Source organism: Eretmochelys imbricata, chromosome 17, assembly GCF_965152235.1.
Source record: "Eretmochelys imbricata isolate rEreImb1 chromosome 17, rEreImb1.hap1, whole genome shotgun sequence".
NCBI lineage: Eukaryota > Metazoa > Chordata > Testudines > Cheloniidae > Eretmochelys > Eretmochelys imbricata.
Genome location: NC_135588.1, coordinates 23,060,195 through 23,083,878, shown reverse-complemented (window position 1 = coordinate 23,083,878; position 23,684 = coordinate 23,060,195). Strand labels below are relative to the sequence as shown.

The 23,684-nt window shown below is 47.6% G+C and overlaps 1 protein-coding gene across 1 annotated transcript in view; it reads left to right on the top strand.

Annotated features, from left to right (window-relative positions):
• Nucleotides 1–23,684, top strand: part of TSPOAP1 (TSPO associated protein 1) — a 231,866-nt gene that overhangs the window by 170,853 nt on the left and 37,329 nt on the right. The window contains exons 19-21 of the mRNA XM_077836656.1: nucleotides 828–1,412; nucleotides 3,360–3,680; nucleotides 3,992–4,171. Of these exons, the coding sequence (XP_077692782.1) occupies nucleotides 828–1,412; nucleotides 3,360–3,680; nucleotides 3,992–4,171 (1,086 nt within the window). The remainder of the gene's footprint in view (nucleotides 1–827; nucleotides 1,413–3,359; nucleotides 3,681–3,991; nucleotides 4,172–23,684) is intronic.

The following is a 23,684-nucleotide window of genomic DNA, read 5'->3' as shown; positions in this document are numbered from 1 at the left end:
TGGAATGTGTTACCTAGGGAGGTGGTGGAATCTCCTTCCTTAGAAATTTTTAAGGTCAGGCTTGACAAAGCCCTGGCTGGGATGATTTAGTTGGGGTTTGGTCCTGCTTTGAGCAGGGGGTTGGACTAGATGACCTCTTGAGGTCCCTTCCAACCCTGGTATTCTATGATTCTATGATTAGGAAACAGGAAGAGTCAGCATTTGGTTCCGAGGATTCAGATGTGGGAGGGGCTGGAAAAAGGGAAGATTATAGTTTCAGCTTGTCCACATTTCTCATGCAGTTGAAGGTAACTAAATCTGGGCGAAAGGATGTGCTAAAATTGGAGAGGGTTCATTGACTCTCATTGCTGCATTTAACGAGTGTATTTTCAGTTCTGGTTTTGCCAGCAAGGGCTTTCCACAACCACCTACTCCTTCTTGTCCTTTGTCCTGGGGCAGCCCAAGGAGTCCTTTGTGGGGCTGCAGACACAGCTGGAGAGTTGAGTTCTTGCTGGGGTGACTTATTCTCTTTTCTCTGTCTGCTGTGACTTGCCTCATCTCCCTCCGCAGAAGGGCTGGACAGCTGCAGTTTCTTGCTACCACTCAACAGCCAGGAGCTTTGAAAAATGATAGAAAGACAGTAAGGTTGGAAGCTGGCTGCTTGAGTTCACATGCCTCGGGTCCTGAGCCAGCTCGTGCAGCCCACGCTGCTGCCCATGCTACCATGGTGTCATTGCTGTTGATACTGAAGCTAACTAGATCAAAGCTAGCTCAGGTATGTCACCACATACTACTGGAACCTGTTACCTGTGCACAGGTAAGGGACTCTTCCTGTTTCTCTATTGCAGGTGATGGAAGTTGCATCTCCAACTGCTGGCAGTGTCCTAGTGGAGCTGTCCCAGCTGCAAATGTTCCAGGTGTGCCGGGAAGTCTCTGTGAGAACTATGTCTCTGTATGGAGAATCAGCTGATTCAGTGCCAGCCCAAATCCCCTCAGCCTTGCTGAAAGCTTCTAGACATTCCTCACTACCACAGACTGTTGTTTCTACCAGTCTTACTTCCAGACTGATCTGTGGGGAACCCAAGGGCTCTCCTCCCAAGCGAATGCCAGTTACACACTACACAGCTCCGCTCTTCCCTCTACAGAAGTGTTCCACTGACAGTTCAGATGCCAACTTTGCTGTCCACACCACTCCCAGCTGTGATAGCTCAGTGAATTGTCTGCCAGGGAAGATGTCCCCACACCTGTGCCTCTCCTCTCTCCGGGTTTCCTCGGTGCAAGTGTTGGGCACATCATCCCCTGTTTCAGACACTGCAAGACATGAGCAGTGTCCGACTTCCCTTCCGCAGCCTGCAGGTGTGGGCGAAGAACCCAAGCCTTCGAGGGCAGCAGCATTGAAGGGCCCTGGTGAAGACATCCAGGCACAGGGGACGGTGAGTGTCTGGGAATCCTGGTCTGAAAAGTGTCATGAATTCTAAGACACTGGAAAGGGAAGGGAAACAGACCTCGTTGGGGGGAGAGAATTTATAGGGAAATGACAGAGTGCCATTTTTCTCTTTGTCAGGTGACACACTGTTTGAGAGTGTGTGGGCCTCACACTGGTGCAGAATAAAAGGATAGTATTGCCTGCTTTGGTGTGTGCACAGAACAGGAGAGGACAAATGAACCTCATTGCTCAGCTGCATGTGCACCATCAGATCAGAGAGCTGCACCAGGGAGGCAAGAGATAAGAAATGTGGGTGACGGAAAAGGCACCATCATCATTATCATTACCGGTGATGATGATGGTGTTTGTATGGCATTCACCGTCCGTCCATCTCTTATCAGTGCAGGCTATGCACATGGTGGTATTGGTCGCTGTGAGCTGTGCTGGGCAGGGTGGGCAGGAAAGGGTACAGAGGCAGTCTGTACAGGCAGCCAGGAAAATAGCTGCAGGGGCGGTAGCTGATCAGGAGTGGGGAACCAGAGTAATGGGTTCCCATAGCACTAAGCAGTCTGAAGTCACTAGCCTGCGGGGGTCTGTGTACACAGACTGTGCACACAGGTGTGACTGCAGCACGTACCCAAGCTAGCTTTGGTCTAGCTAGATGGAATAACAATGGGAGTGAAGCTGCAGAGCAGCAGCTGGCTGCTTGAGTCCACATGCCTCGGGTCCTGAGCAGGCTTGTACAGATCGCTGCTGCCCACGCTACCGTGGTGTCGTTGCCGTTGATACTCGAGCTAACTAGATCAAAGCTAGCTCAGGTTTGTCCACATGCCGCAGTCCCATATCTGACTACTGTAGACAGGCCCTGGGAGGAAAGGTCTGATCAAGGTGTGAATCTGCCATTCAGGGGTGCAGAGCACTCTGTGAGGGAGGGTGGCTGGTGGTCTGTGAGGAATTCAGGCTGCAGGCACAGGAGGCCTGTTAACCTGTGTTGTGCCAGTCACAACTGTGGAGGAGAATCTTTGTCTCTTTGACACTTAGGACAGCTCTTTAGGCTTCTCCTTTGGGATAGACTGCGGCATTAGTGCAGGCTGAGAGGTGTAGTTAGCAGGAAGCCCCAGTGGTGCCCACTGAAATGTTGGCCTATGTACTGATCCCAGTTTCTTCTCTTCCATAAGCTCAGTCTACTTTCTGCCTTTGCTGTCAGCCTACATCTTGAAAACAGAAACAGTCAGTCACTAGCAATGGGTGAGGTCACCTCCAGTGTAATGCCAACCCCAGTAACAAAAAGCTAGAAGGAACTTGCTGCAGGGCCACCTGCAGCAGGGAGTGTTTCCAATGCAAAGCAGAAAGGGGCCACATTAAACTGTGCTCATGCACTTACATGCCACATGGGCTGAAGGGGTTTAATCCAGGGAGATTGCTTTCATCTTAATCATGAATGGATGTTTCATACCCACAACTCCACCACTGTTAGTCACGGTCTGTAGTTTGCACTGAAGGGTGCAAAGGATTGGAATAGAGGGGAAAGAGATGCGGGTTGAGGGACACAGGCAGAGCTCCAGGGGAGTCCAGGGGCGTCCAGGACTAAAGCAGCAGGTTTTGCTGCAGGTGAAGATGAGGGTGCATTGAACTGCCAGAGCTGGGTATGACTAGAGTGTCTTGGCAGGGCTGTGTAGGGGAAGCCTCCCTAATCCCACCTGCACTATGACTGGCTATAGGCAGGGGAACTGACTTTTAGTAGCAGCAAAACTCACTGAAAAGTGTAAGCTCAGGGTTCTCTGTGTCTCGCCCTCCACAACCCCTGGTGACTGCAAAGGCATTTCTCCCTAACCCTTGTTCCACAAAGATGCTGAGTTAGGGAATGTGTGATCCAGGGCCTTGTACTGAGAATTAATCATGCAGCCAATACTATGAAGCTTCATCTTCCTGACCAAAACAGTTTCTTTTTCAGGAGGAGCTCTCTGTAAGCAAAGAACCTGGGCTAGAAAGCAGTGATGTGAAGATGCTCATGGAGACCTGCCACACATGCTTTGTGGAGGAGCAGTTGAAAGCGTCAACCATTGACAGAGAGAGGAAGGCAAATGAGCAGTGCTTGAGTCCAGAGCCTCAGCTCTCCACCCACCAGGCCGAGGTGGGTGTGGACAGTTGCAGAGACTCAGACAGGAATGGAAGCTCTGTGCAGGAATTCCTAAGAGTGTCCCCTGGAAAGAAACTGATGAAAGAAATTTCCCGAGGAGACTCTTCTCTGATGGCGTCCAAAGTCAAAAGAGAGGTTTGTGTTACTCCAGGAGAATTTCTGCCTAAGGGGCCATTGTTTTTGAACCCCAGAGCTGCAAGTGCATCATGCAGAGTCCTGTGCAATGTATAGGAGCCTAGTTCTTCCCCCGCAGATACGATGCTCTGCATGATTTTTCTTTTTGCCCACATAAGTTGCTCTCTATCTCCATTCTGCTCTCTTGTCTCCTGCCATGCTTATGATAGCTATCCTTAGGCAGAAGGGGAAGTGCAGCTTTGTACGTTGCTGAAATGGTGAGCCAGTCTCAGAGGTCTGAGTTCTACATCAGAGGTTTTTCTTTTCAATAGCAGGAAGAGAAAATAGCAGAAGCAGGAAAATGGCAGCTGAATCTGCTTGTGGAGCACAGCCGCAGCTCTGACCTGTCAGATATTTTGGAGGAGGAGGAGGAGGAGGACCTAAGCTCAGACCTGCAGGGAGAGAAGCAGTGGGACCCAAGGGCTTACTGCAGCGGAGAGAACGGGGGAAAGGTAACTTCCGGCAATGTCACCTTACTAGTGCGTTTGAGTGGACTCATTCCATTACATTAGCGAGTAAGAGGGGCCATCTCACTGAGCCCAGATGCTCTCAGCAGCTGTTTCCTAATCTCCTACTCTCAGAGCTCTCCATCTTACAGGCTCATGTCCTCTCCCACTAGCCGGGATACCCGTTTGTTGTAGAAGGGAAGGGATGGGTGTGAGAAATAAACTCTGGAGTCAAATGGGTAAGTAGTTCAAACATGTTTTATTCAGCTGGAACAATACAAAATGTACTGCAAAGGTAACACAATAGGCTGAGATCCTGTCCCCATTGGAATCAATTGCAAAACTTCCATAGACGTCACTGGGGCTGGGATTTGACCCCTAATATATAAATAACAGTGACTGTTCAATAAATTAGTACTCAGATTTGTGTAAAAATACAAATAATCTGCAATGTTCACATATTTATAGAGCCCATACAAAACTGATACGAAGGTGGCATTAAAGCTCCAATCCTGCAAATGCTCATGCACATTAGTAACTATCTGCACATGATTGCAGTTGGACTTCTCCTGGGCATAAAGCTAAGCGCACGGATAGATGAGTGCAGGCTCGTGGCCTGAGGTTATATGGGTAGGCTCTGAAAAGTGAGGAAATGTCAGCTAAGTTCACGCACACGATATGAGAAGTAGCATGTGATGTTGAAATGAAAGACTCCATTGTAGTTATTCACCCTCAGCTGGGAAGAGAGTTAAGATTGTGTATGACTGAAAAATGGCATTTGACCACATAAATGATTGCTGCGATGAATAAACACAAAGGGTTAGAATATGGTTGTGCATGCAAAGTGGTCTTCAAGCAAGCTGGAAAGACTTGCAGAAAATGCTCTTTGGTCAGTGCCTGAGGCCATTTGAATTCCTTTTACAGTTCCAAAAGGTAGCTACAATTAGCTGATCTGGGGATGTGTGACTGGCAGCTTGCACTGCTGCCGTGACGAAGCTGCTGAGGAGAAACAGTTAGCAGAGGGCAATGTGATGAATCTGCTGATGTTCCATCTGCTGCTGCTGCTTTCCTCCTGCTCAGGAGGGATGTAGGTCGCTAGGTGGGAAGGTTCAGGGCAGCTGGAAGGCCAGTTGGGAAGAAGTGCGTCTAGCTGACTCTAGGACTGGTGCAGTAGTTGGAGGTAGTGGGCTTGCCTAGGAAGGCACTACTGGGGTTTGGCTTACCACAGCAGCCTGGCAGCTCCATGCAGGGGGAACAAGGCTCCTACTACTGAACATGGGTTTTTACCACTTCAAGGTAAATTGTGAAGCAAAGAACTTTATTCGTATTCTGCCCAGAACCTCTGTAACGTATAAACTGGGCCTCAAAGTGTTGCTGTTTTTAAAAAGCTCTGCTTGGTGGTTTCATTAAGAAACTAGAATGATACAAATCAACATGGAACTTACTCAATGATTTAAAAACTGGCTAACTGACAGATCTCAAAATGTAATTGTAAATGGGGAATCATCATCAAGCAGGTGTGTTCAAGAGTGCCAGAGCCCTCCCCAAAGTAAGGGGGTCAGGAGACCCTGCTCCTGAGGCCCTGCCCCCGGCCAAGCTGGAAGCCAGATCAGGGCCAGGGAGCCCACCCCAAACCCCTCACTGCACTTGGGGCAGGGTGGGGCTGAAAGTAGCCCCCTGCTCGCCCCCCCGACACTGCCCAGGGCAGGTGGAGGGACCCAGGCTCCTCACAGCTGCCCGCACAGCTCTCCACAACTCAGCTCTGGCCGGAGGGGGGACGGAGGCTCAGAGTTGCAGCCCGGCCATGATAAGTAGGGTCCTACCAAATTCACAGTCCATTTTGGTCAATTTCACGTTCATAGGATTTTTAAAATCATATATTTCAGGATATCAGATATTTAAATCTGAAAGTTCCTGGTGCTGTAATTGTAGGGGTCCTGACCCAGAAAGCAGGTGTGGGGGGCCGCAAGGGTATTGTAGGGGGTTGCGATACTGCTGCCCTTACATCTGTGTTGCTGCAGATGGTGGTGCTGCCTTGAGAACTGGGCAGCTGGAGAGCGGCGGCTGCTGGCGGGGAGCCCAGCTCAGAAGCAGCACAGAAGTGAGGGTGGCCTGGTGTGGTACTGCCAGCCTTACTTCTGCGCTGCTGCTGGCGGGCGCTGCCTTCAGAGCCGGGCGCCCGGCCAACAGCCACCAGTCTCCAGCCCCCCAGCTCTGAAGGGCGTGCAGACGTAAGGGTGACAATACTGCGACCCCCCTAAAATAACCTTGTGACTTCCTGCAACTCTGCTTTAGGTAAGGACCCCCAATTTGGGAAACGCCAGTGTCCCCTGTGAAATCTGTGTAGTATAAGGTAAAAGTACACAAAAGACCATCTTTCACAGGGAGAGACCAGATTTCAATGTCCGTGATGCGTTTTTCGTGGCCGTGAATTTGGTACAGCCCAAATGATAAAAGCCAGGTGGGCAGCTGTGGGGAGCTGCGGTGGACCCCCCACCTGCCCATGGTGCAGGGGACCCGAGCAGCCCCTGGCCCTTATCCCTGCTCACTGGGCTCCAGGCCAAGGGCAGGTGGAGGGTCCATGCCATGGCTTCGCACAGCTGCCCACAAAGCTCTTACAGTGGCTGGGATGAGGCTCTAAGGCTCCCACCCTGGCCAGAGCTGGGTCGGGGAGAGCCGTGTGGGCAGCTGTGGGGAGCCAGTGTGGAGTCACAAACCCTCTACCTGCCCTCGGCCAGTCGGGGACACCATCCAGGGGTTGCTCTCAGTGCCCCGCCCCCCCATATGCCAGGCAGGTGGAGGGTCCACGCGGTTCCCCACAGCTCCCTGGGTTCTCCGGCTGGGCTCCACTCTGGCCTGGCTGAGGGGTGAGGCAGGGCCTTGGGGGGAAGAGGAGGGGAAGGGGTCCGCCCTGGTGAAAAATGGCTGGGCCAGGCCCCCCCCCAACACTTTCAAAAAATGGAAGGGCCCTGCCCCCCACACCCTCCATTCTGGCACCACTGGGTGTGTTTTTAGTGGGGTCACACAGGGATTGGTTCCTGGCCCTATGCTGTTTAACATTTGTATCAGTGACCTGGAAGAAAACATAAAATCATCACTGATAAAGTTTGCAGATGGCACAAAGATGGGGCAGTGGTAAATAATGAAGACGACAGGCCACAGATGGAGAGTGATCTGGATTGTTTGGTAAACAGGTCATGCACACAATAATGTTTATCAATATGGCCAATTGTAAAGCACACATCTGAGAACAAAGAATGCTTACAGGATGTGGGAACTCTACCCTGGGAACCAGGGACACGGAAAAGACTTGGGGGTCATAGTGCACAATCAGCTGAACATTAACTCCCAGTGCAACGCTGTGGTCAGAAGGGCTAATACAGTCCTTGGATGTATAAACGGGAATATCAATTAGGAGTAGGTAGGTTATTTTACCTCTGTATTTGGCACTAATGTGGAATACTGTGTTCAGTTCTGGTGTCCACACTTGAATAAAGATGTTAAAAAATTGTAGTGGTAGACTCATGGAGTTCTATCTATTTAGCTTATCAAAGAGCAGGTTAAGGGGTGATTTGATCACAGTCTATAAATACCTACATGGGGAACAGAAATTTGATAATAAAGGATTCTTCAATCTAGCAGACAAAAGTGTACCATGATCCAGTGGCTAGAAGTGGAAGCTACGCACATTTATACTGGAACAAGGTGCACATTTTTACTAGTGATGGTAAATAACTATTGGAGTAACTTATTAAGCGTCATGGTGGATTCTCCATCACTGACAATGTTTAAATCAGGACTGTTTTTCTAAAGATTTGCTCTAGTCCTAGCACAACCATTGGACTTCAATCAGGCATTAATGCAGGTAAGTACTATGACTTGCAGGCTGTCAGACTAGATGATCACAGTGGTCCTTTTTGGCCTTAAAAATGATGAGTTTATGGAACACCCTTTCCCAGCTGTCTTCTTTTTGGTGAAGGATTTTAGCACAGTCTTTGGACACTTTGGATGGTGGCATCACAGGAGCCATCTGTGTTGCACTTCTCAGAGCCCCCAGTAGAAAAGGAAAGGGATAGATACTGTTAATGTTAAAAATTAAAACGTAGTAAACCTGTAACGCCCCATCTGGAAGTTGTTGGGTCAAAAGAGCAAGGGGAGCCTCGCAAGTTGCAAGCCTGGCTGCTCAGAAACAGCCTCATGTTGTTTAGAATGTTTTTTTTTAAAGGGAGCCTGAAACAGCTGCTTTGCGGGGGAGAGGGGCACTTCAGCATGGGATGGCTTTGGGGGGTAGGACAGCAGGGGAGATCAGGCAGAAGCTTCCCATCTGGAGTGCTGCTGTGAGCAGGTGGAAACAGGTGGTGGAGCCTGGAGGGAGACTGCCCAGCACTGGGAGAGAGGCCAGTAGTGAGCAAGGCAGCAACTGGCATTAGAAAGGAAGTGGATAGGGACCACAGTGGCTGAGCTGTGTCATCGCAGGGGCACCAGGAACAGAGCTGAAAGGGAGAATGTCCAGTTCAGGACACGAAAGAAAGAAAGAAAGATGGTAGGAATTGTAGGGACAGCCACAAAAGGAACTTTACCTAGCAAGAGGAAAGACAGTGGTCGAAGGGGGAAAGAGGAAAAGTTAAAGGAAGAACAGTACGGTTAAGAAGAGGAAAAATAAATAGAGAGTCTGTAAGTAACATAAGCAATTATTAGAAAAATATTATTAAAAACAGTTAGAAAAATAAAGATGAAGGAAATGTGAAAGAAGCTGTAATAAAAGAGAAATAGAGTTAAGAATAAGGGGAAAGTCAGCTGTAGTGAAAGTAAGAAAATAGTAAGGACTGTAAAACAAAACATCCAGACAGCATCTTAAAACATGCAGGAATAGAGAAATTATCAGAGAGCAAAGGGACTGTAAGCCAGAGAGTAGTGGAGGAATAACTGTTCCATCAAGAAGCCACCACATCACATCAAGGAATATGTCTTTCTTTATGCTGGAACTCAAAACCATAAACAAAGATTGCAGACTCAAGATATAACTAAACATCCTGGAGAACTTTCCCTCCAAAGTCTGGGCTTAAAGAGGCTAAAAACTGAGAAACTGAAAAGGAAACGTATAACAGTGGGGTTTATGTTCTACTGCATTGTATTTTCTAATTCAAAATTCTGTTGTTTCATAATTGTAAATTGTTACCTATAAAAGGAGTTTAATTAAGGTAGTAGGTAAGTAAACAGTACTAGTTTACAATGGTTTATGGTGACAGGTTTCACAGTGGTAGCCGTGTTAGTCTGTTTCATCAAAAACAGCAAGGATCCTTGTGGCACCCTAGAGTCTAGCCTCAGCAGTGGTGGTTCTTCGAGTAGTGTCCCCATGGGTGCTCCACTCTAGGTGTGTCTGCGCCCCTGTGCTGCTGACTGGAGAATTTCAATAGCAGTCTGTCCCGCTGCGCAGCTCGAGGCCAGCCAGCGTGCTTGGGCATTCCCTCCTCAGTTCCTTCTCAGCCGCCCCTGGTTAGAGATGGAGCTAAGAGCTGTCCATTCACGGATTGTTAACTCCCTTTAGTTTTGCAAAATTTTAGCTTCCTTTGAAGCTTTTTCCTTCGTTTGTTTTTTGTTGGCCATGCCAAGAAAAAAAAAAAAAAGAAGAAGAAGAAAGGGTTCGCTCCCCCGGACAAGGGTGTGCCTGACTATCCAGGCTTCAAAAAGTGTCTTAGCTGGAAAGAATCCATCCCAGTGATAGATGGACACTCCTACTGCATTCACTGCCTGAGAGAAAAGCACAATCCACAAAAGTGTAGTTGGTGCCAGCAGTTAAAACCCAGGTCCAAGAAGGACCGAGAGTTAAGGATCAAACTCCGGCTCATGGAGTTGGCCTTCAACTGCCAGGGTGCTGGCGAGAGCTATTACCACAACCTTCTATGTCAAAGGCAGATGATCCCAAGGAGGCAAACCACTCACTCAAGACTGTTAAGAAAAGGTCTGGGAGTCCCCATAGAGAGTCCCGATTGAGCCAGAAATGGTCTCCAGCTCCATCGGTGTCATCCGTACTGATGGTGTTGAAGATGCCTGAAGTTGGTACTCAGGGCACGTGCAGTACCGAGTCAACAGAGTAAGTCGGTCTGCCAAGGACCCGATGGGCATAGGCAAAGAAATACCGGTATTGCATGGGGCATGAAAGTCATGAAAGATCCACCCCGGAGAAGGCTATGTCGGCGCAGTCATCAGCACCGGTACGAACCCCAGTGCACGTGGCACTGACAGACTGTACGACTAGGTCCGTATCTCTGATTCCATTGGTACAAAGCTCTTGGCACCGATAACCACCTGTAACAACGACATCCACATCGTGGATTTCCAGTGAGCAACAGATCTCTTGGTGTCTGACGTACCGGACTCTGGTGCCACGTTCTCCTGGAGCATTGGACTTGATGACATCTCCATGCCACACTCCACCTTTCTCCTCATCGGAGTTGGATAACCCGCCATATGGGACCTAATTTCACCATGAGCACCAGGCATATCACCCGCCCATCCCTCAACCTCCATGGTTTGGGCAGCCATGGCACCAGCCACCAGCCCCCTACCCTCAGTGGCCGTACTGTGACCCCTGGCAGGCCAGAGGCAACAAGCCTCCCAGGCTTCTAGTTAGGCATACCAACGGGCAAGGAAGCACCCTCCTTCAGCTGCGGCTTCAAAGGGTTCAAAACCTCCTGAGCAACCGGGGGAGGAAGTTGGAGCTGAGACAGAGGAGGAAGACACACTTCAAGCTTGTTTCTTGTCATCTTCACCTGACGAGGTGGTGATAAGAACAGCCATACTGGGTAAGACCAAAGGTCCATCTAGTCCAGTTTCCTGTCTTCTGACAGTGGCCAATACCAGGTGCCCCAGAGGGAATGAACAGAACAGGTCATCATCAAGTGATCCATTCCCTGTCACATATTCCCAGCTTCCGGCAAATGGAGCCTAAGGACACCATCCCTGCCCATCCTGGCTAATAGTCATTGATGGACCTATCCTCCATGAACATATCTACTTCTTTTTTGAACCCTGTTATAGTCTTGGCCTACACAACATTCTCTGGCAAGGAGATGCCCCCTCCGCCATCCATGGCAGATGATTTTAAATCATTCCAGGACCTAGCTAAGAGGGTGGCAGAATCCCTGCGAATACAGTTGAATGAAGTGACTGAGCCTCACCACAAACTGATGGACATTTACACTCTTCCATCTCTGCCAGAGCGGCCCTCTTGGTTAATGAGGTGCTCCTGGATTCCGCTAAAGTAATATGGCAGACCCCTGTGTCCATCTTCCTGACATGCAAGCGAGTGGACAAAAAGTATTATGTGCCGGTGAAGGGCACGGAATTTCTATTCTCACACCCACCTCCCAATTCCATCATTGCAGATGTGGTTAATTCTAGGGCTTGCCAGTGCCGGTTTAAATCCATCCCGTGTGACCGAGACCGGAACATTTGGACCTGTTTGGCAGGAATTCCTATTCATCAGCCACCCTTCAGTTCTGGGTAGCAAATTACCAGGCCTTGCTAGCCAAATATGACTACCAGAATCATGTGAAACTAGATACCTTTATTGAGCAGCTCCCAGACTCCCATAAGGACCAATTCAAGGCCATAATTAACAATGGCCAGCTGGTGCAGCTATTCTGTGCACCTGACTAGGCCTTCCAATATGCATTAGACGTGGCTGACACGTTCGATTTCCATGGCTATTGTTATGAGAAGGGATTCATGGCTGCATTTTTTTGGCTTTCCTAAAGATGTCAAAACCACGATGGAGGACCTTCCCTTTGAGGGAATGAAGTTATTTGCCAAAAAGACCGGTGCATCTCTTCACACATAGAAGGATTCTCAGGTGACTCTTTGAGTACTAGGGATATTTATGCCGGCCTACATGAGAAAATATAGCCCTCAGCCACTATTTAAGCCACGATCATCGCACTATGTGTCTCAGTACTTGTCACAAAATCTTACGAGCCACAGAGAAAGAAATAAAGGTTCCTCAAGCGAAAGCAATTGGGACCCCAAGCCACTTCATCTCAGCCCTCTAGCTCGAAGAGGCAGTTTTGATGGGTTGCTTGAAGTGCCTGTAGATTATTCTCCTTGCCACTTCACTCTGGGAAACCTCACTCCTCCTTTCAGAGACCGCCCTATCCTGTTCTACAGCACCAGGGAACAAATAACCACCGACAAGTGGGTGCTGGAAATCATCCAGAGAAGCAGATGTTTATTTGGAATTCCAAAGAAAGGTACAGGGAGAGAAATCTCAAATCCTGCACACCAGAGCAGGTTATTACACACACTTTTATATTCCTTAATGCTACTACACTACACATCAGCCAATCAAAGCTTTGCACAAATAGTCTGCCTTCCTTATATGGGTTACAACAATGTTTATTTTTTGCAACCTTTAACAAGCACTTCTAGCAACTTAAACAACCAGCACATCCTGTCTGGCCTTGAAGCTGTCTCTCCTGGCGGTTGTGATTGCAGAGCCATTGGCCATTATCTTTGAAAACTCGTGGCGAACGGGGGAAGTCCCGGATGACTGGAAAAAGGCTAATGTAGTGCCAATCTTTAAAAAAGGGAAGAAGAAGGATCCTGGGAACTACAGGCCAGTCAGCCTCACTTCAGTCCCTGGAAAAATCATGGAGCAGGTCCTCAAAGAATCAATCCTGAAGCACTTAGAGGAGAGGAAAGTGATCAGGAACAGTCAGCATGGATTCACTAAGGGAAGGTCATGCCTGACTAATCTAATCGCCTTCTATGATGAGATTACTGGTTCTGTGGATGAAGGGAAAGCAGTGGACGTGTTATTCCTTGACTTTAGCAAAGCTTTTGACACGGTCTCCCACAGTATTCTTGTCAGCAAGTTAAAGAAGTATGGGCTGGATGAATGCACTATAAGGTGGGTAGAAAGTTGGCTAGATTGTCGGGCTCAACGGGTAGTGATCAATGGCTCCATGTCTAGTTGGCAGCCGGTGTCAAGTGGAGTGCCCCAGGGCCGGTTTTGTTCAATATCTTCATAAATGATCTGGTGGATGGTGTGGATTGCACTCTCAGCAAATTTGCGGATGATACTAAACTGGGAGGAGTGGTAGATATGCTGGAGGGCAGGGATAGGGTACAGAGGATTGGGCCAAAAGACAAATTGGAGGATTGGGCCAAAAGAAATCTGATGAGGTTCAATAAGGATAAGTGCAGGGTCCTGCACTTAGGACGGAAGAACCCAATGCACAGCTACAGACTAGGGACCGAATGGCTAGGCAGCAGTTCTGCGGAAAAGGACCTAGGGGTGACAGTGGATGAGAAGCTGCATATGAGTCAGCAGTGTGCCCTTGTTGCCAAGAAGGGCAATAGCATTTTGGGATGTATAAGTAGGGGCATAGCGAGCAGATCGAGGGATGTGATCGTCACCCTCTATTCGACATTGGTGAGGCCTCATCTGGAGTACTGAGTCCAGTTTTGGGCCCCACACTACAAGAAGGATGTGGATAAATTGGAAAGAGTCCAGCGAAGGGCAACAAAAATGATTAGGGGTCTGGAACACATGACTTATGAGGAGAGGCTGAGGGAACTGGGATTGTTTAGTCTTCAGAAGAGAAGAATGAGGGGGGATTTGATAGCTGCTTTCAACTACCTGAGAGGTGGTTCCAGAGAGGATGGTTCTAGACTATTCTCAGTGGTGGAAGAGGACAGGACAAGGAGTAATGGTCTCAAGTTGCAGTGGGGAGCTTTAGGTTGGATATTAGGAAAAACTTTTTCACTGGAAGGGTGGTGAAACACTGGAATGCGTTGCCTAGGGAGGTGGTGGAATCTCCTTCCTTAGAAGTTTTTAAGGTCAGGCTTGACAAAGCCCTGGCTGGGATGATTTAATTGGGGATGGGTCCTGCTTTTGAGCAGGGGGTTGGACTAGATGACCTTCTGAGGTCCCTTCCAACCCTGATATTCTATGATTTTATGATTCTATGATTCCTGTTATCTTTAACTTGGCGTCAGCAAACCTTACACTATAAGGCATTATTTACAACTGCAACATTTTTTTAAGAGCAAAAGAGCTTACTCAAACCAGCCAGGCCTGAGTTCTATTAAGGGGGGTTGAAAAGAAGCCCTTAGGCCTACAGCAGGGAGACTTCCTCGACCCTTATGGCCTTCCATCCCCTCGACTTAACTAGTGGCCATACCTTGGGGTCTCCAACAATTCCCTCCTTTGGGAATACTCATTTTTGTTTCTTGAGTCTTCTCATTTTTATTTGCTTACTAGCGGGCTATGCATACAATTAAAATTTTTAAAGCTATGCAAAACAAGCATCTTTACACAGGACCACATACAACACAGCAAACATAACATAATTAATACAGGAAAAAAAAGCTTAAATAATAGGCTAAACAACCCACTTAGCCACGGGGAAAGGCCCCAACCAGCGAATAAAGAGCCTAGCCAATCCTCCCCAGTTTGCTGATAAATGCCCTTTGCCAGCTGCTGTAGGCGTTGTAAATTGGCTTTTACGGATGGCCCTGCATCTGTTATATTAAAGCAACACATGCCTGCAAACTCCTGGCATAGGTGACTGTGGCGTAGAAGCAAATAATTCACAGCCAGCCTGTTCTGTAGCATACCCTGATGTACTTCCCCTAACTCACGTGAGAGTTGGGCCAGGACGGTTGAGGTTAAATTAATGGCCTTTGCCACCGTGCAGGCAAGGTGCTTTACTGAGTGATAATTATGCACCACAAGCCCAGGAATACCAACTAAGGAAAAGGCCAGAGCTGCTGCCTTAGGGTATGTTTACACTACGAAATTAGGTTGAATTTATAGAAGTCGTTTTTTTAGAAATCGGTTTTATATATTCAAGTGTGTGCGTCCCCACAGAAAATGCTCTAAGTGCATTAACTCGGCGGAGCGCTTCCACAGTACCGAGCCTCGCGTCGACTTCTGGAGCGTTGCACTGTGGGTAGCTACCCCACAGTTCCCGCAGTCTCCGCTGCCCACTGGAATTCTGGGTTGAGATCCCAATGCCTGATGGGGCTGAAACATTGTCGTGGGTGGTTCTGGGTACATATCGTCAGGCCCCCGTTCCCTCCCTCCCTCCGTGAAAGCAAGGGCAGACAATCGTTTCACGCCTTTTTTCCTGAGTTACCTGTGCAGACGCCATACCACGGCAAGCATGGAGCCCGCTCAGGTAACCGTCACCGTATGTCTCCTGGGCGCTGGCAGACATGGTACTGCATTGCTACACAGCAGCAGCAACCCATTGCCTTGTGGCAGCAGACAGTGCAATAGGACTGGTAGCCGTCATTGTCATGTCCGAGGTGCTCCTGGTCGCCTGTGTGAGGTCGATCAGGAGCGCCTGGGCAGACATGGACGCAGGGATTAAATTTGGAGTGACTTGACCAGGTCATTCTCTTTAGTCCCTGCAGTCAGTCCTATTGACCCATCTTATGGTGAGCAGGCAGGCAATACGGATTGCTAGCAGTCCTATTGCATCATCTTCTGCCGGGCAGGCAAGAGATGAGGATGGCTAGCAGTCCTATTGTACCATATTCTGCCGAGCAGCCATAAGATGTGGATGGCATGCAGTCCTTCTGCACCGTCTGCTGCCAGCCAAAGATGTAAAAGATAGATGGAGTGTATCAAAACAAGAAATAGACCAGATTTGTTTTGTACTCATTTGCAAACACCCCCCCCCCCCGTCTAGGGGACTCATTCCTCTAGGTCACACTGCAGTCACTCACAGAGAAGGTGCAGCGAGGTAAATCTAGCCATGTATCAATCAGAGGCCAGACTAACCTCCTTGTTCCAATAAGAACAATAACTTAGGTGCACCATTTCTTATTGGAACCCTCCGTGAAGTCCTGCCTGAAATACTCCTTGATGTAAAGCCACCCCCTTTGTTGATTTTAACTCCCTGTAAACCAACCCTGTAAGCCATGTCGTCAGTCACCCCTCCCTGCATCAGAGCAACGGCAGACAATCATGCATCTGAGTTGAGAGTGCTGTCCAGAGCAGTCACAATGGAGCACTCTGGGATAGCTCCTGGAGGCCAATACTGTCGAATTGTGTCCACAGTACCCCAAATTCGACCCGGCAAGGCCGATTTAAGCGCTAATCCACTTGTCAGGGGTGGAGTAAGGAAATCGATTTTAAGAGCCCTTTAAGTCGAAATAAAGGGCTTCATCGTGTGGACGGGTGCAGGTTTACATCGATTTAACACTGCTAAATTCGACCTAAAGTCCTAGTGTAGACCAGGGCTAAGTCTCTGAGAATAAGGTTCTCTGAGAACGACATTGCATTCACTGCACTCTGGGCCAGTGCCAGCCAGGTATTTACGGGTACAGTGCCTGAAACAGCAGTACCGGTTAGGCACACAGCCAAGAGGGGGAATAAAATATACCCTGTCATCTATTTTTCTGCCTTCCCGGTGGGCTGCCATTTAAATAGTAATTTTAGTTCAAGATCCTCAGTGGAGGGGGCTGAATGCACGGTTCACCTTTCAGCCGGGGGCGGGGGGATTGACACCGCCTTTAGCCGGGTAGGATGAATCCAATTCTTGTGTCCCTCGACCTTTGCTGCCGTGTGGGAGACAAGCAGGACAGTATAGGGTCCCTTCCACTTTTCCTGGAGGGGCTCGTCTTTCCAGGTACGTACGAGCACTGAGTCACCAGGCTGCAGGGAATGGATGGGCGAGTCCAAGGGTAGAGGCTGGGAATCCTTAGTATACCTGAGAAGAGACAAAAGAACAGCAGACAGGGAACACATATACTGAGACAGAAACCCATTTCCCAATTTCCACTTTTCCCCTGACACAACCGGTGTACCATTCATAGACCATGCCCTTTTAAACATAATTTCAAAGGGACTGAGCCCTAATCTACCCTTTGGGAGAGCACGGATGCGGAGCAGAACTAGGGGCAGGGCATCAGGCCACCGTAGGGAGGCCTCCTGGCATACTTTTGAAAGATGTTGCTTAAGGGTTTGATTGGTCCGCTCCACTACCCCAGTGGCTTGCGGTTTCCAGGGTGTATGGAGTTTCCAGGCAATCTGTAAGGCATGTGAGATGCTTTGAATGATTTTTGACGTGAAGTGTGTTCCAATGTCAGATTCCATTCACTGGGGAAGTCCAAAGCGAGGAATGATCTTCTTAACAAACTTGAGGGCCACTGTCCTGGCAGTGCAGTTGCGACATGGAAAGCCTTCCGACCATCCGCTGAATCTATCCACTATGACAAGGAGATACTTGAACTCTTGGGTCCGGGGAAACTTAGTCAAGTTTATTTGCCACACCCGTCCGGGGCCTGGAGTGGGTTCCAGGGCTGCTGGTGGCACTGGGTGTTTTGGTCGGGGGTTATTCTTTTGACAGACTAGGCATTCCGCCTGTACCTGGACAGCCAGGGGTCTGAGTCTGGAGGTTATAAAGTACTTTCCCATTAGTTGGATAAGTGCCTTTCTGCCAGCATGAGTGGTTTCATGTAGTTTCTGTAATACTGGCAGAATTAGGCCCTTTGGTCTTTCCCTTCCAGGGAATGAAGCCATCCCTCCTTTTCCTGGAGACCAAGTTTGTCAGCTAGCTGTTTTTCCTTCCCAGAATACTGAGGAGTTGGGAGCTCCCCCACTGTTGGGATAAGGGCATGCATACAGGTGTTCTCAGTCTGAGGGGACATCAGGGTGGCAGCGTACATTGCCTTTTTATCTGCCCTGGCATTACCCCTGGTTACATCTTGATCCTCCCTCTGATGGGCCTTACAGTGTACCACTGCCACTTCCAAGGGGAGTTGCACTGCCTTTAGAAGCCAGAGAATTTGGGGCCCGTACTTGACTGGGGAACCTTGGGCTGTCAGCATTTTTCTTTGTTTTCATAGACCAACATGGGCATGCAGCACACCAAAAGCATATTTGGAATTAGTGAAAATATTGACCTGTTTTTCTTTGGACAGTTTGAGTGCACGGGTCAGGGCCACTAGCTCAGCCAACTGGGCAGAGGTTCCAGCGGGCAAACTTTTAGCTTTCACGGTGTCATTGAGGGTCACAATAGCATAACCCGCCCTTCTTTCCCCATCTATTACCATGCTGCTACCATCAGTGTACCACTTATAATTTGCATTTGGGAGGGGCACATCCTTTAAGTCCGGGCGGCTAGAATATTGGGCATCTATGATCTTCAAACAGTTACGTTTCTTTTTCTCAGTTTTTGGTAAGAGGGTGGCAGGGTTAAGGGATGGACAAGGCTGCAGCGTGACCTCGGGGTTTTCTAAGAGCTTTGCTTGGTATCTTTGCCTGTGGCGCCCATTACAGTGAGGGAGTCTGCTACTGGCAACTAAAGGGGTTAATTCACAGCAGTTTGTGCCACTCCAGAGTTCACTAAAAAAAATCTATTTTTTCATTTTTCACCTGCCTTTTTACTTGGGGTTCCGGGGGTAGGATGATCCATCTTCCCTGACACCCCTATTTCTGTTTTTTTATTGCCATTATAGAGGTACCCCCTTTTCTTTTTGTTTGGGCAGTTATTTTTTCAGTGTCCCTCTTGCCGACACAGGGCACACTGATTGTGCCCCAGTTGTTTTTTTAGCGGGCCTGGACATCCGTGTCCACGGCCCCCTTTTTTTTTTTGTTTACTTTTTTTTGTGCTTGCCTGCACCGCCGCTACCATCAATTTTACTTGCTTCTTTTCTTTCTTCACTTCTCTTAAACTATACACTTGATCTGCTGCTTCTAAAATCTGTGCCATTGTCATACCCATCAAATCCTTTTTTTTCTGTAGCTTTTTCTTAATGTCGGGGGCTGCCCTGCTTGTAAATACTTCTTTAATAATTGCCTCAGCCTGAGGATCATTAGGATTTGCATTGGTATACTGTCGGATCGTGTCCTGAATGTTGTTGTAAAAAGGCTTCAGGGCTTTTCTTTGGATCCTGCACTACCTCATATGCTTTAGTCCAATTATTCTGTCTGACAGCTGCGTGACGGAGTTCATACAATAGCAGCTTCTTATAGGAGGTGAGGTGGGTTATAGCCTGATTGTCATTTGGGTCCCACCTAGGATCCTTTATGGGAACCTGATTATCTGGGATTGGGACATTGTTACGGTTCTGGTTATATCACCTTTTTGCTTTCTTTCTTGTTTTAGCTATGACCTGTTCTTGTTTAACCTTAGTTAATAATGTTTGCAGAAGGACAATACAATTATTTTAGTCTGGCTTATAGCTGCTAAGACATCCCTCAAAAACCGATACAAACTTGCTTGGGTTGATAGAAAATTTTCCAGCCTGTGGTTTGCAAGCGGCCAGGTTCATAGGATTAAAAGGTGCATGAGTATAGACCTGCATGGTAAGAGCTTGTTCTTTCTATTGCATTATGGGCGATTTTAGTCTCGGTAAGTAACGGGTATAGTCCAGCAAATGGAGCTCGAACCTCACTATGAGCTTCACTAGGAATCTTACTCTGAGCCTTGCTCTATGTGGGTGTAGGGGCCGAAGGAGCCTCACTCTGTATGGGTGTAAGGGCCAAAGGAGACACCGGATCTGCCATTACATTTGGGGTGGGGGTCCGGGGACTGACATTAATTGCTACCTGGACAATCGGGGTTAAATTACAGCGTTGTAAAATATCAGTACGAGACCACAAGGTCATAAACAAGTAAGCATACGAATGCTTATTTCACTGCCCCGTTCGCTGACAGAACAGGAGTAACTGGAGGATTATATTATGATTTAGTGATCCTCCGGGAAGCCACTGTTTCTGGTCCTCTAATTGGTACTGAGGCCAGTCAACCGTACAAAATCACTTCAGTTTACCCTTAGTCATTGGATCTGATCCAAATACCTTTCAGTTTACAAAAATACACTCTAGGGGCGTGCACTGTACCCTATCTTCCGTGCTCTGTTCCTGTCCCATACCTACAGGGCGTCCCTAAGTTCAAACAGAGAGCACAATCTGGATTTCACAAAGTTCCTACCTTATCTGAAGGACCGGTTTCTCCCACCGTCACCCTCGGTACTTCTCCACTATGTGAGTGCGTGGCACCGTTGTGCCCTCTGGGGTCAATCAAACTGCGTCTCCTCCGAGGCCCCCGATGAACTCACCGGTGCGCGCTGGGCGTTGGTTGTCGCTGCAATCCTCGACCACCGGAAGGGATCCGGGCAAGGCTAAATTGCAGCCTCACGCCCCACGTTGGGTTCCAAAAGCTGTTGCTGGCGCCCAGTGCCCAGAGACAAAACAACAGCAGGGGTTCGTTGCCCGGTGTGCGTTACCCAATAAACACTTCCTCGACCCTTATGGCCTTCCATCCCCTCGACTTAACTAGTGGCCATACCCTGGGGTCTCCAACAATACGGGATGTAAACCTGAGGTTGAAAAGGATCCTAAAGGGAGCGGGAAAGAATCCCCTAATTATCCTTCATGTGGGAACAAATGATACTGGTAGATTCTCGCTGGAACGTATCAAGGGAGACTATGCTAGGCTGGGGAAGACGCTTAAGGAAATCGAGGCTCAAGCGATCTTTAGTGGGATTCTGCCTGTTCCTAGAGAAGGGCAACAAAGGTGTGACAAGATTATGACTATCAATAGATGGCTTAGGCAGTGGTGGTATAAGGTGGGCGTTGGGATGTATGGCCACTGGGAGGCGTTCATGGACAGAGGACAGTTGTCTCAGGATGGACTTCATCTGAGTAGGGAAGGAAATAGAATTCTAGGATGGAGGCTGGCACAAGTGATTAAGAGAGCTTTAAAGTAGGAATTTGGGGGAGATGGTTGGGAGATGCATTGAGAGGGAAGAAAACAAAGTAAGAAAGGATACAGCTGTGGGTAGGAGAATGGACATAAGGAGGAAGGGCAGTGTAGATACCAGTCTAATAGGTCATACTGGCTGTAGAATGACCGTGCCTAATTGGGTACAGAATGTGAGCGAGGCCAAACAGCAAAAATTAAGATGTTTGTACACCAATGTGAGAAGCCTAGGTAATAAAATGGAGGAACTAGAGCTACCGGTGCAGGAAGTGAAACCAGATATTCTAGGGAGAACAGAAACAGGGTGGAATAGTAGTCATGACTGGAGTATGGGTATTGAAGGGTATGTGCTGTTTAAGAAAGACCGAAATAAAGGTAAAGGTGGTGGAGTAGCATTGTCTATCAATGATGAGGTAGAATGTAAAGAAATAAGAAGCGATGGAATGGATAAAACAGAGTCCGTCTGGGCAAAAATCATATTGGGGAAGAAAACTACTAGAGCCCCCTCCCCCCGTGATAGTGCTTGGGGTGTGCTATAGACCGCCGGGATCTAATTTGGATATGGATAGAGCCCTCTTTAAAGTTTTTAATGAAGTAAATACTAATAGACTGGAGGACGAGTGCTAGTAATAATAATAGGGCTCAGATTTTCCCAGATGCGATAGCTGATGGATTCCTTCATCAAGTAGTTGCTGAACCGACTATAGGGGATACATTTTAGATTTGGTTTTGGTGAGCAGTGAGGACCTCATAGATGAAATGGTTGTAGGGGACAACCTTGGTTCAAGTGATCATGAGCTAATTCAGTTCAAACTGAAAGGAAGGACAAACAAAAATAAATCTGCAACTAGGGTTTTTGATTTCAAAAGGGCTGACTTCCAAAAATTAAGGAAATTAGTTAGGGAAGTGGATTGGACTGAAGAACTTATGGATCTAAAGGCAGAGGAGGCCTGGGATTACTTTAAGTCAAAGCTGCAGAAGCTATTGGAAGCCTGCATCCCAAGAAAGGGAAAAAACTTCATCGGCAGGAGTTGTAGCCCAAGCTTGATCAGCAAGCATCTCAGAGAAGTGATTAAGAAAAAGCAGAAAGCATACAGGGAGTGGAAGATGGGAGGGATCAGCAAGGAAAGCCGCCTTATTGAGGACAGAACATGTAGGGATAAAGTGAGACAGGCTAAAAGTCAAGTAGAGTTGGACCTTGCAAAGGGAGTTAAAACCAATAGTAAAAGGTTCTATAGCCATATAAATAAGAAGAAAAAAAAAGAAAGAAGAAGTGAGACCGCTAAACACTGAGGATGGAGTGGAGGTTAAGGATAATCTAGGCATGGCCCAAGATCTAAACAAATACTTTGCCTCAGTCTTTAATAAGGCTAATGAGGATCTTAGGGATAATGGTAGCATGACAAATGGGAATGAGGATATGGAGATAGATATTACCATATCTAAGGTAGAAGCGAAACTCAAACAGCTTAATGGGACTAAATCGGGGGGCCCAGATAATCTTCATTCAAGAATATTAAAGGAACTGGCACATGAAATTGCAAGCCCATTAGCAAGAATTTTTAATGAATCTGTAAACTCAGGGGTTGTACCGTATGACTGGAGAATTGCTAACATAGTTCCTATTTTTAAGAAAGCGAAAAAACGTGATCCAGGTAACTACAGGCCTGTTAGTTTGACATCTGTAGTATGCAAGGTCTTGGAAAAAATTTTGAAGGAGAAAGTAGTTAAGGACATTGAGGTCAATGGTAAATGGGACAAAATACAACATGGTTTTACAAAAGGTAGATCGTACCAAACCAACCTGATCTCCTTCTTTGAGAAAGTAACAGATTTTTTAGACAAAGGAAACGCAGTGGATCTAATTTACCTAGATTTCGTAAGGCATTTGATACTGTGCCACATGGGGAATTATTAGTTAAATTGGAAAAGATGGGGATCAATATGAAAATTGAAAGGTGGATAAGGAATTGGTTAAAAGGGAGACTACAGCAGGTCATACTGAAAGGTGAACTGTCAGGCTGGAGGGAGGTTACCAGTGGAGTTCCTCAGGGATCGGTTTTGGGACCAATCTTATTTAATCTTTTTATTACTGACCTCAGCACAAAAAGTGGGAGTGTGCTAATAAAGTTTGCGGATGATACAAAGCTGGGAGGTATTGCCAATTTAGAGAGAGACCGGGATATCATACAGGAAGATCTGGATGACCTTGTAAACTGGAGTAATAGTAATAGGATGAAATTTAATAGTGAGAAGTGTAAGGTCATGCATTTAGGGATTAATAACAAGAAGTTTAGTTATAAGCTGGTTTCAGAGTAGCAGCCATGTTAGTCTGTATTCGCAAAAAGAAAAGGAGTACTTGTGGCACCTTAGAGACTAACCAGCTCACTTCATCGGATGCATACTGTGGAAGTATGCATCCGATGAAGTGAGCTGTAGCTCACGAAAGCTTATGCTCAAATAAATTGGTTAGTCTCTAAGGTGCCACAAGTACTCCTTTTCTTTTTGCGAATACAGACTAGCACGGCTGTTACTCTGAAACCTGTCACTTAAGATGAGCTATTACCAGCAGGAGAGTATATGGGACGGGGGAGAAAACCCTTTGTAGTGATAATCAAGGTGGGCCATTTCCAGCAGTTAACAAGAACGTCTGAGGAACAGTGGCGGGGGGGGGGAGGATAAACAAGGGGAAATAGTTTTACTTTGCGTAATGACTCAACCACTCCCAGTCTCTATTCAAGACTAAGTTAACTGTATCCAATTTGCAAATTAATTCCAATTCAGCAGTCTCTCGTTGG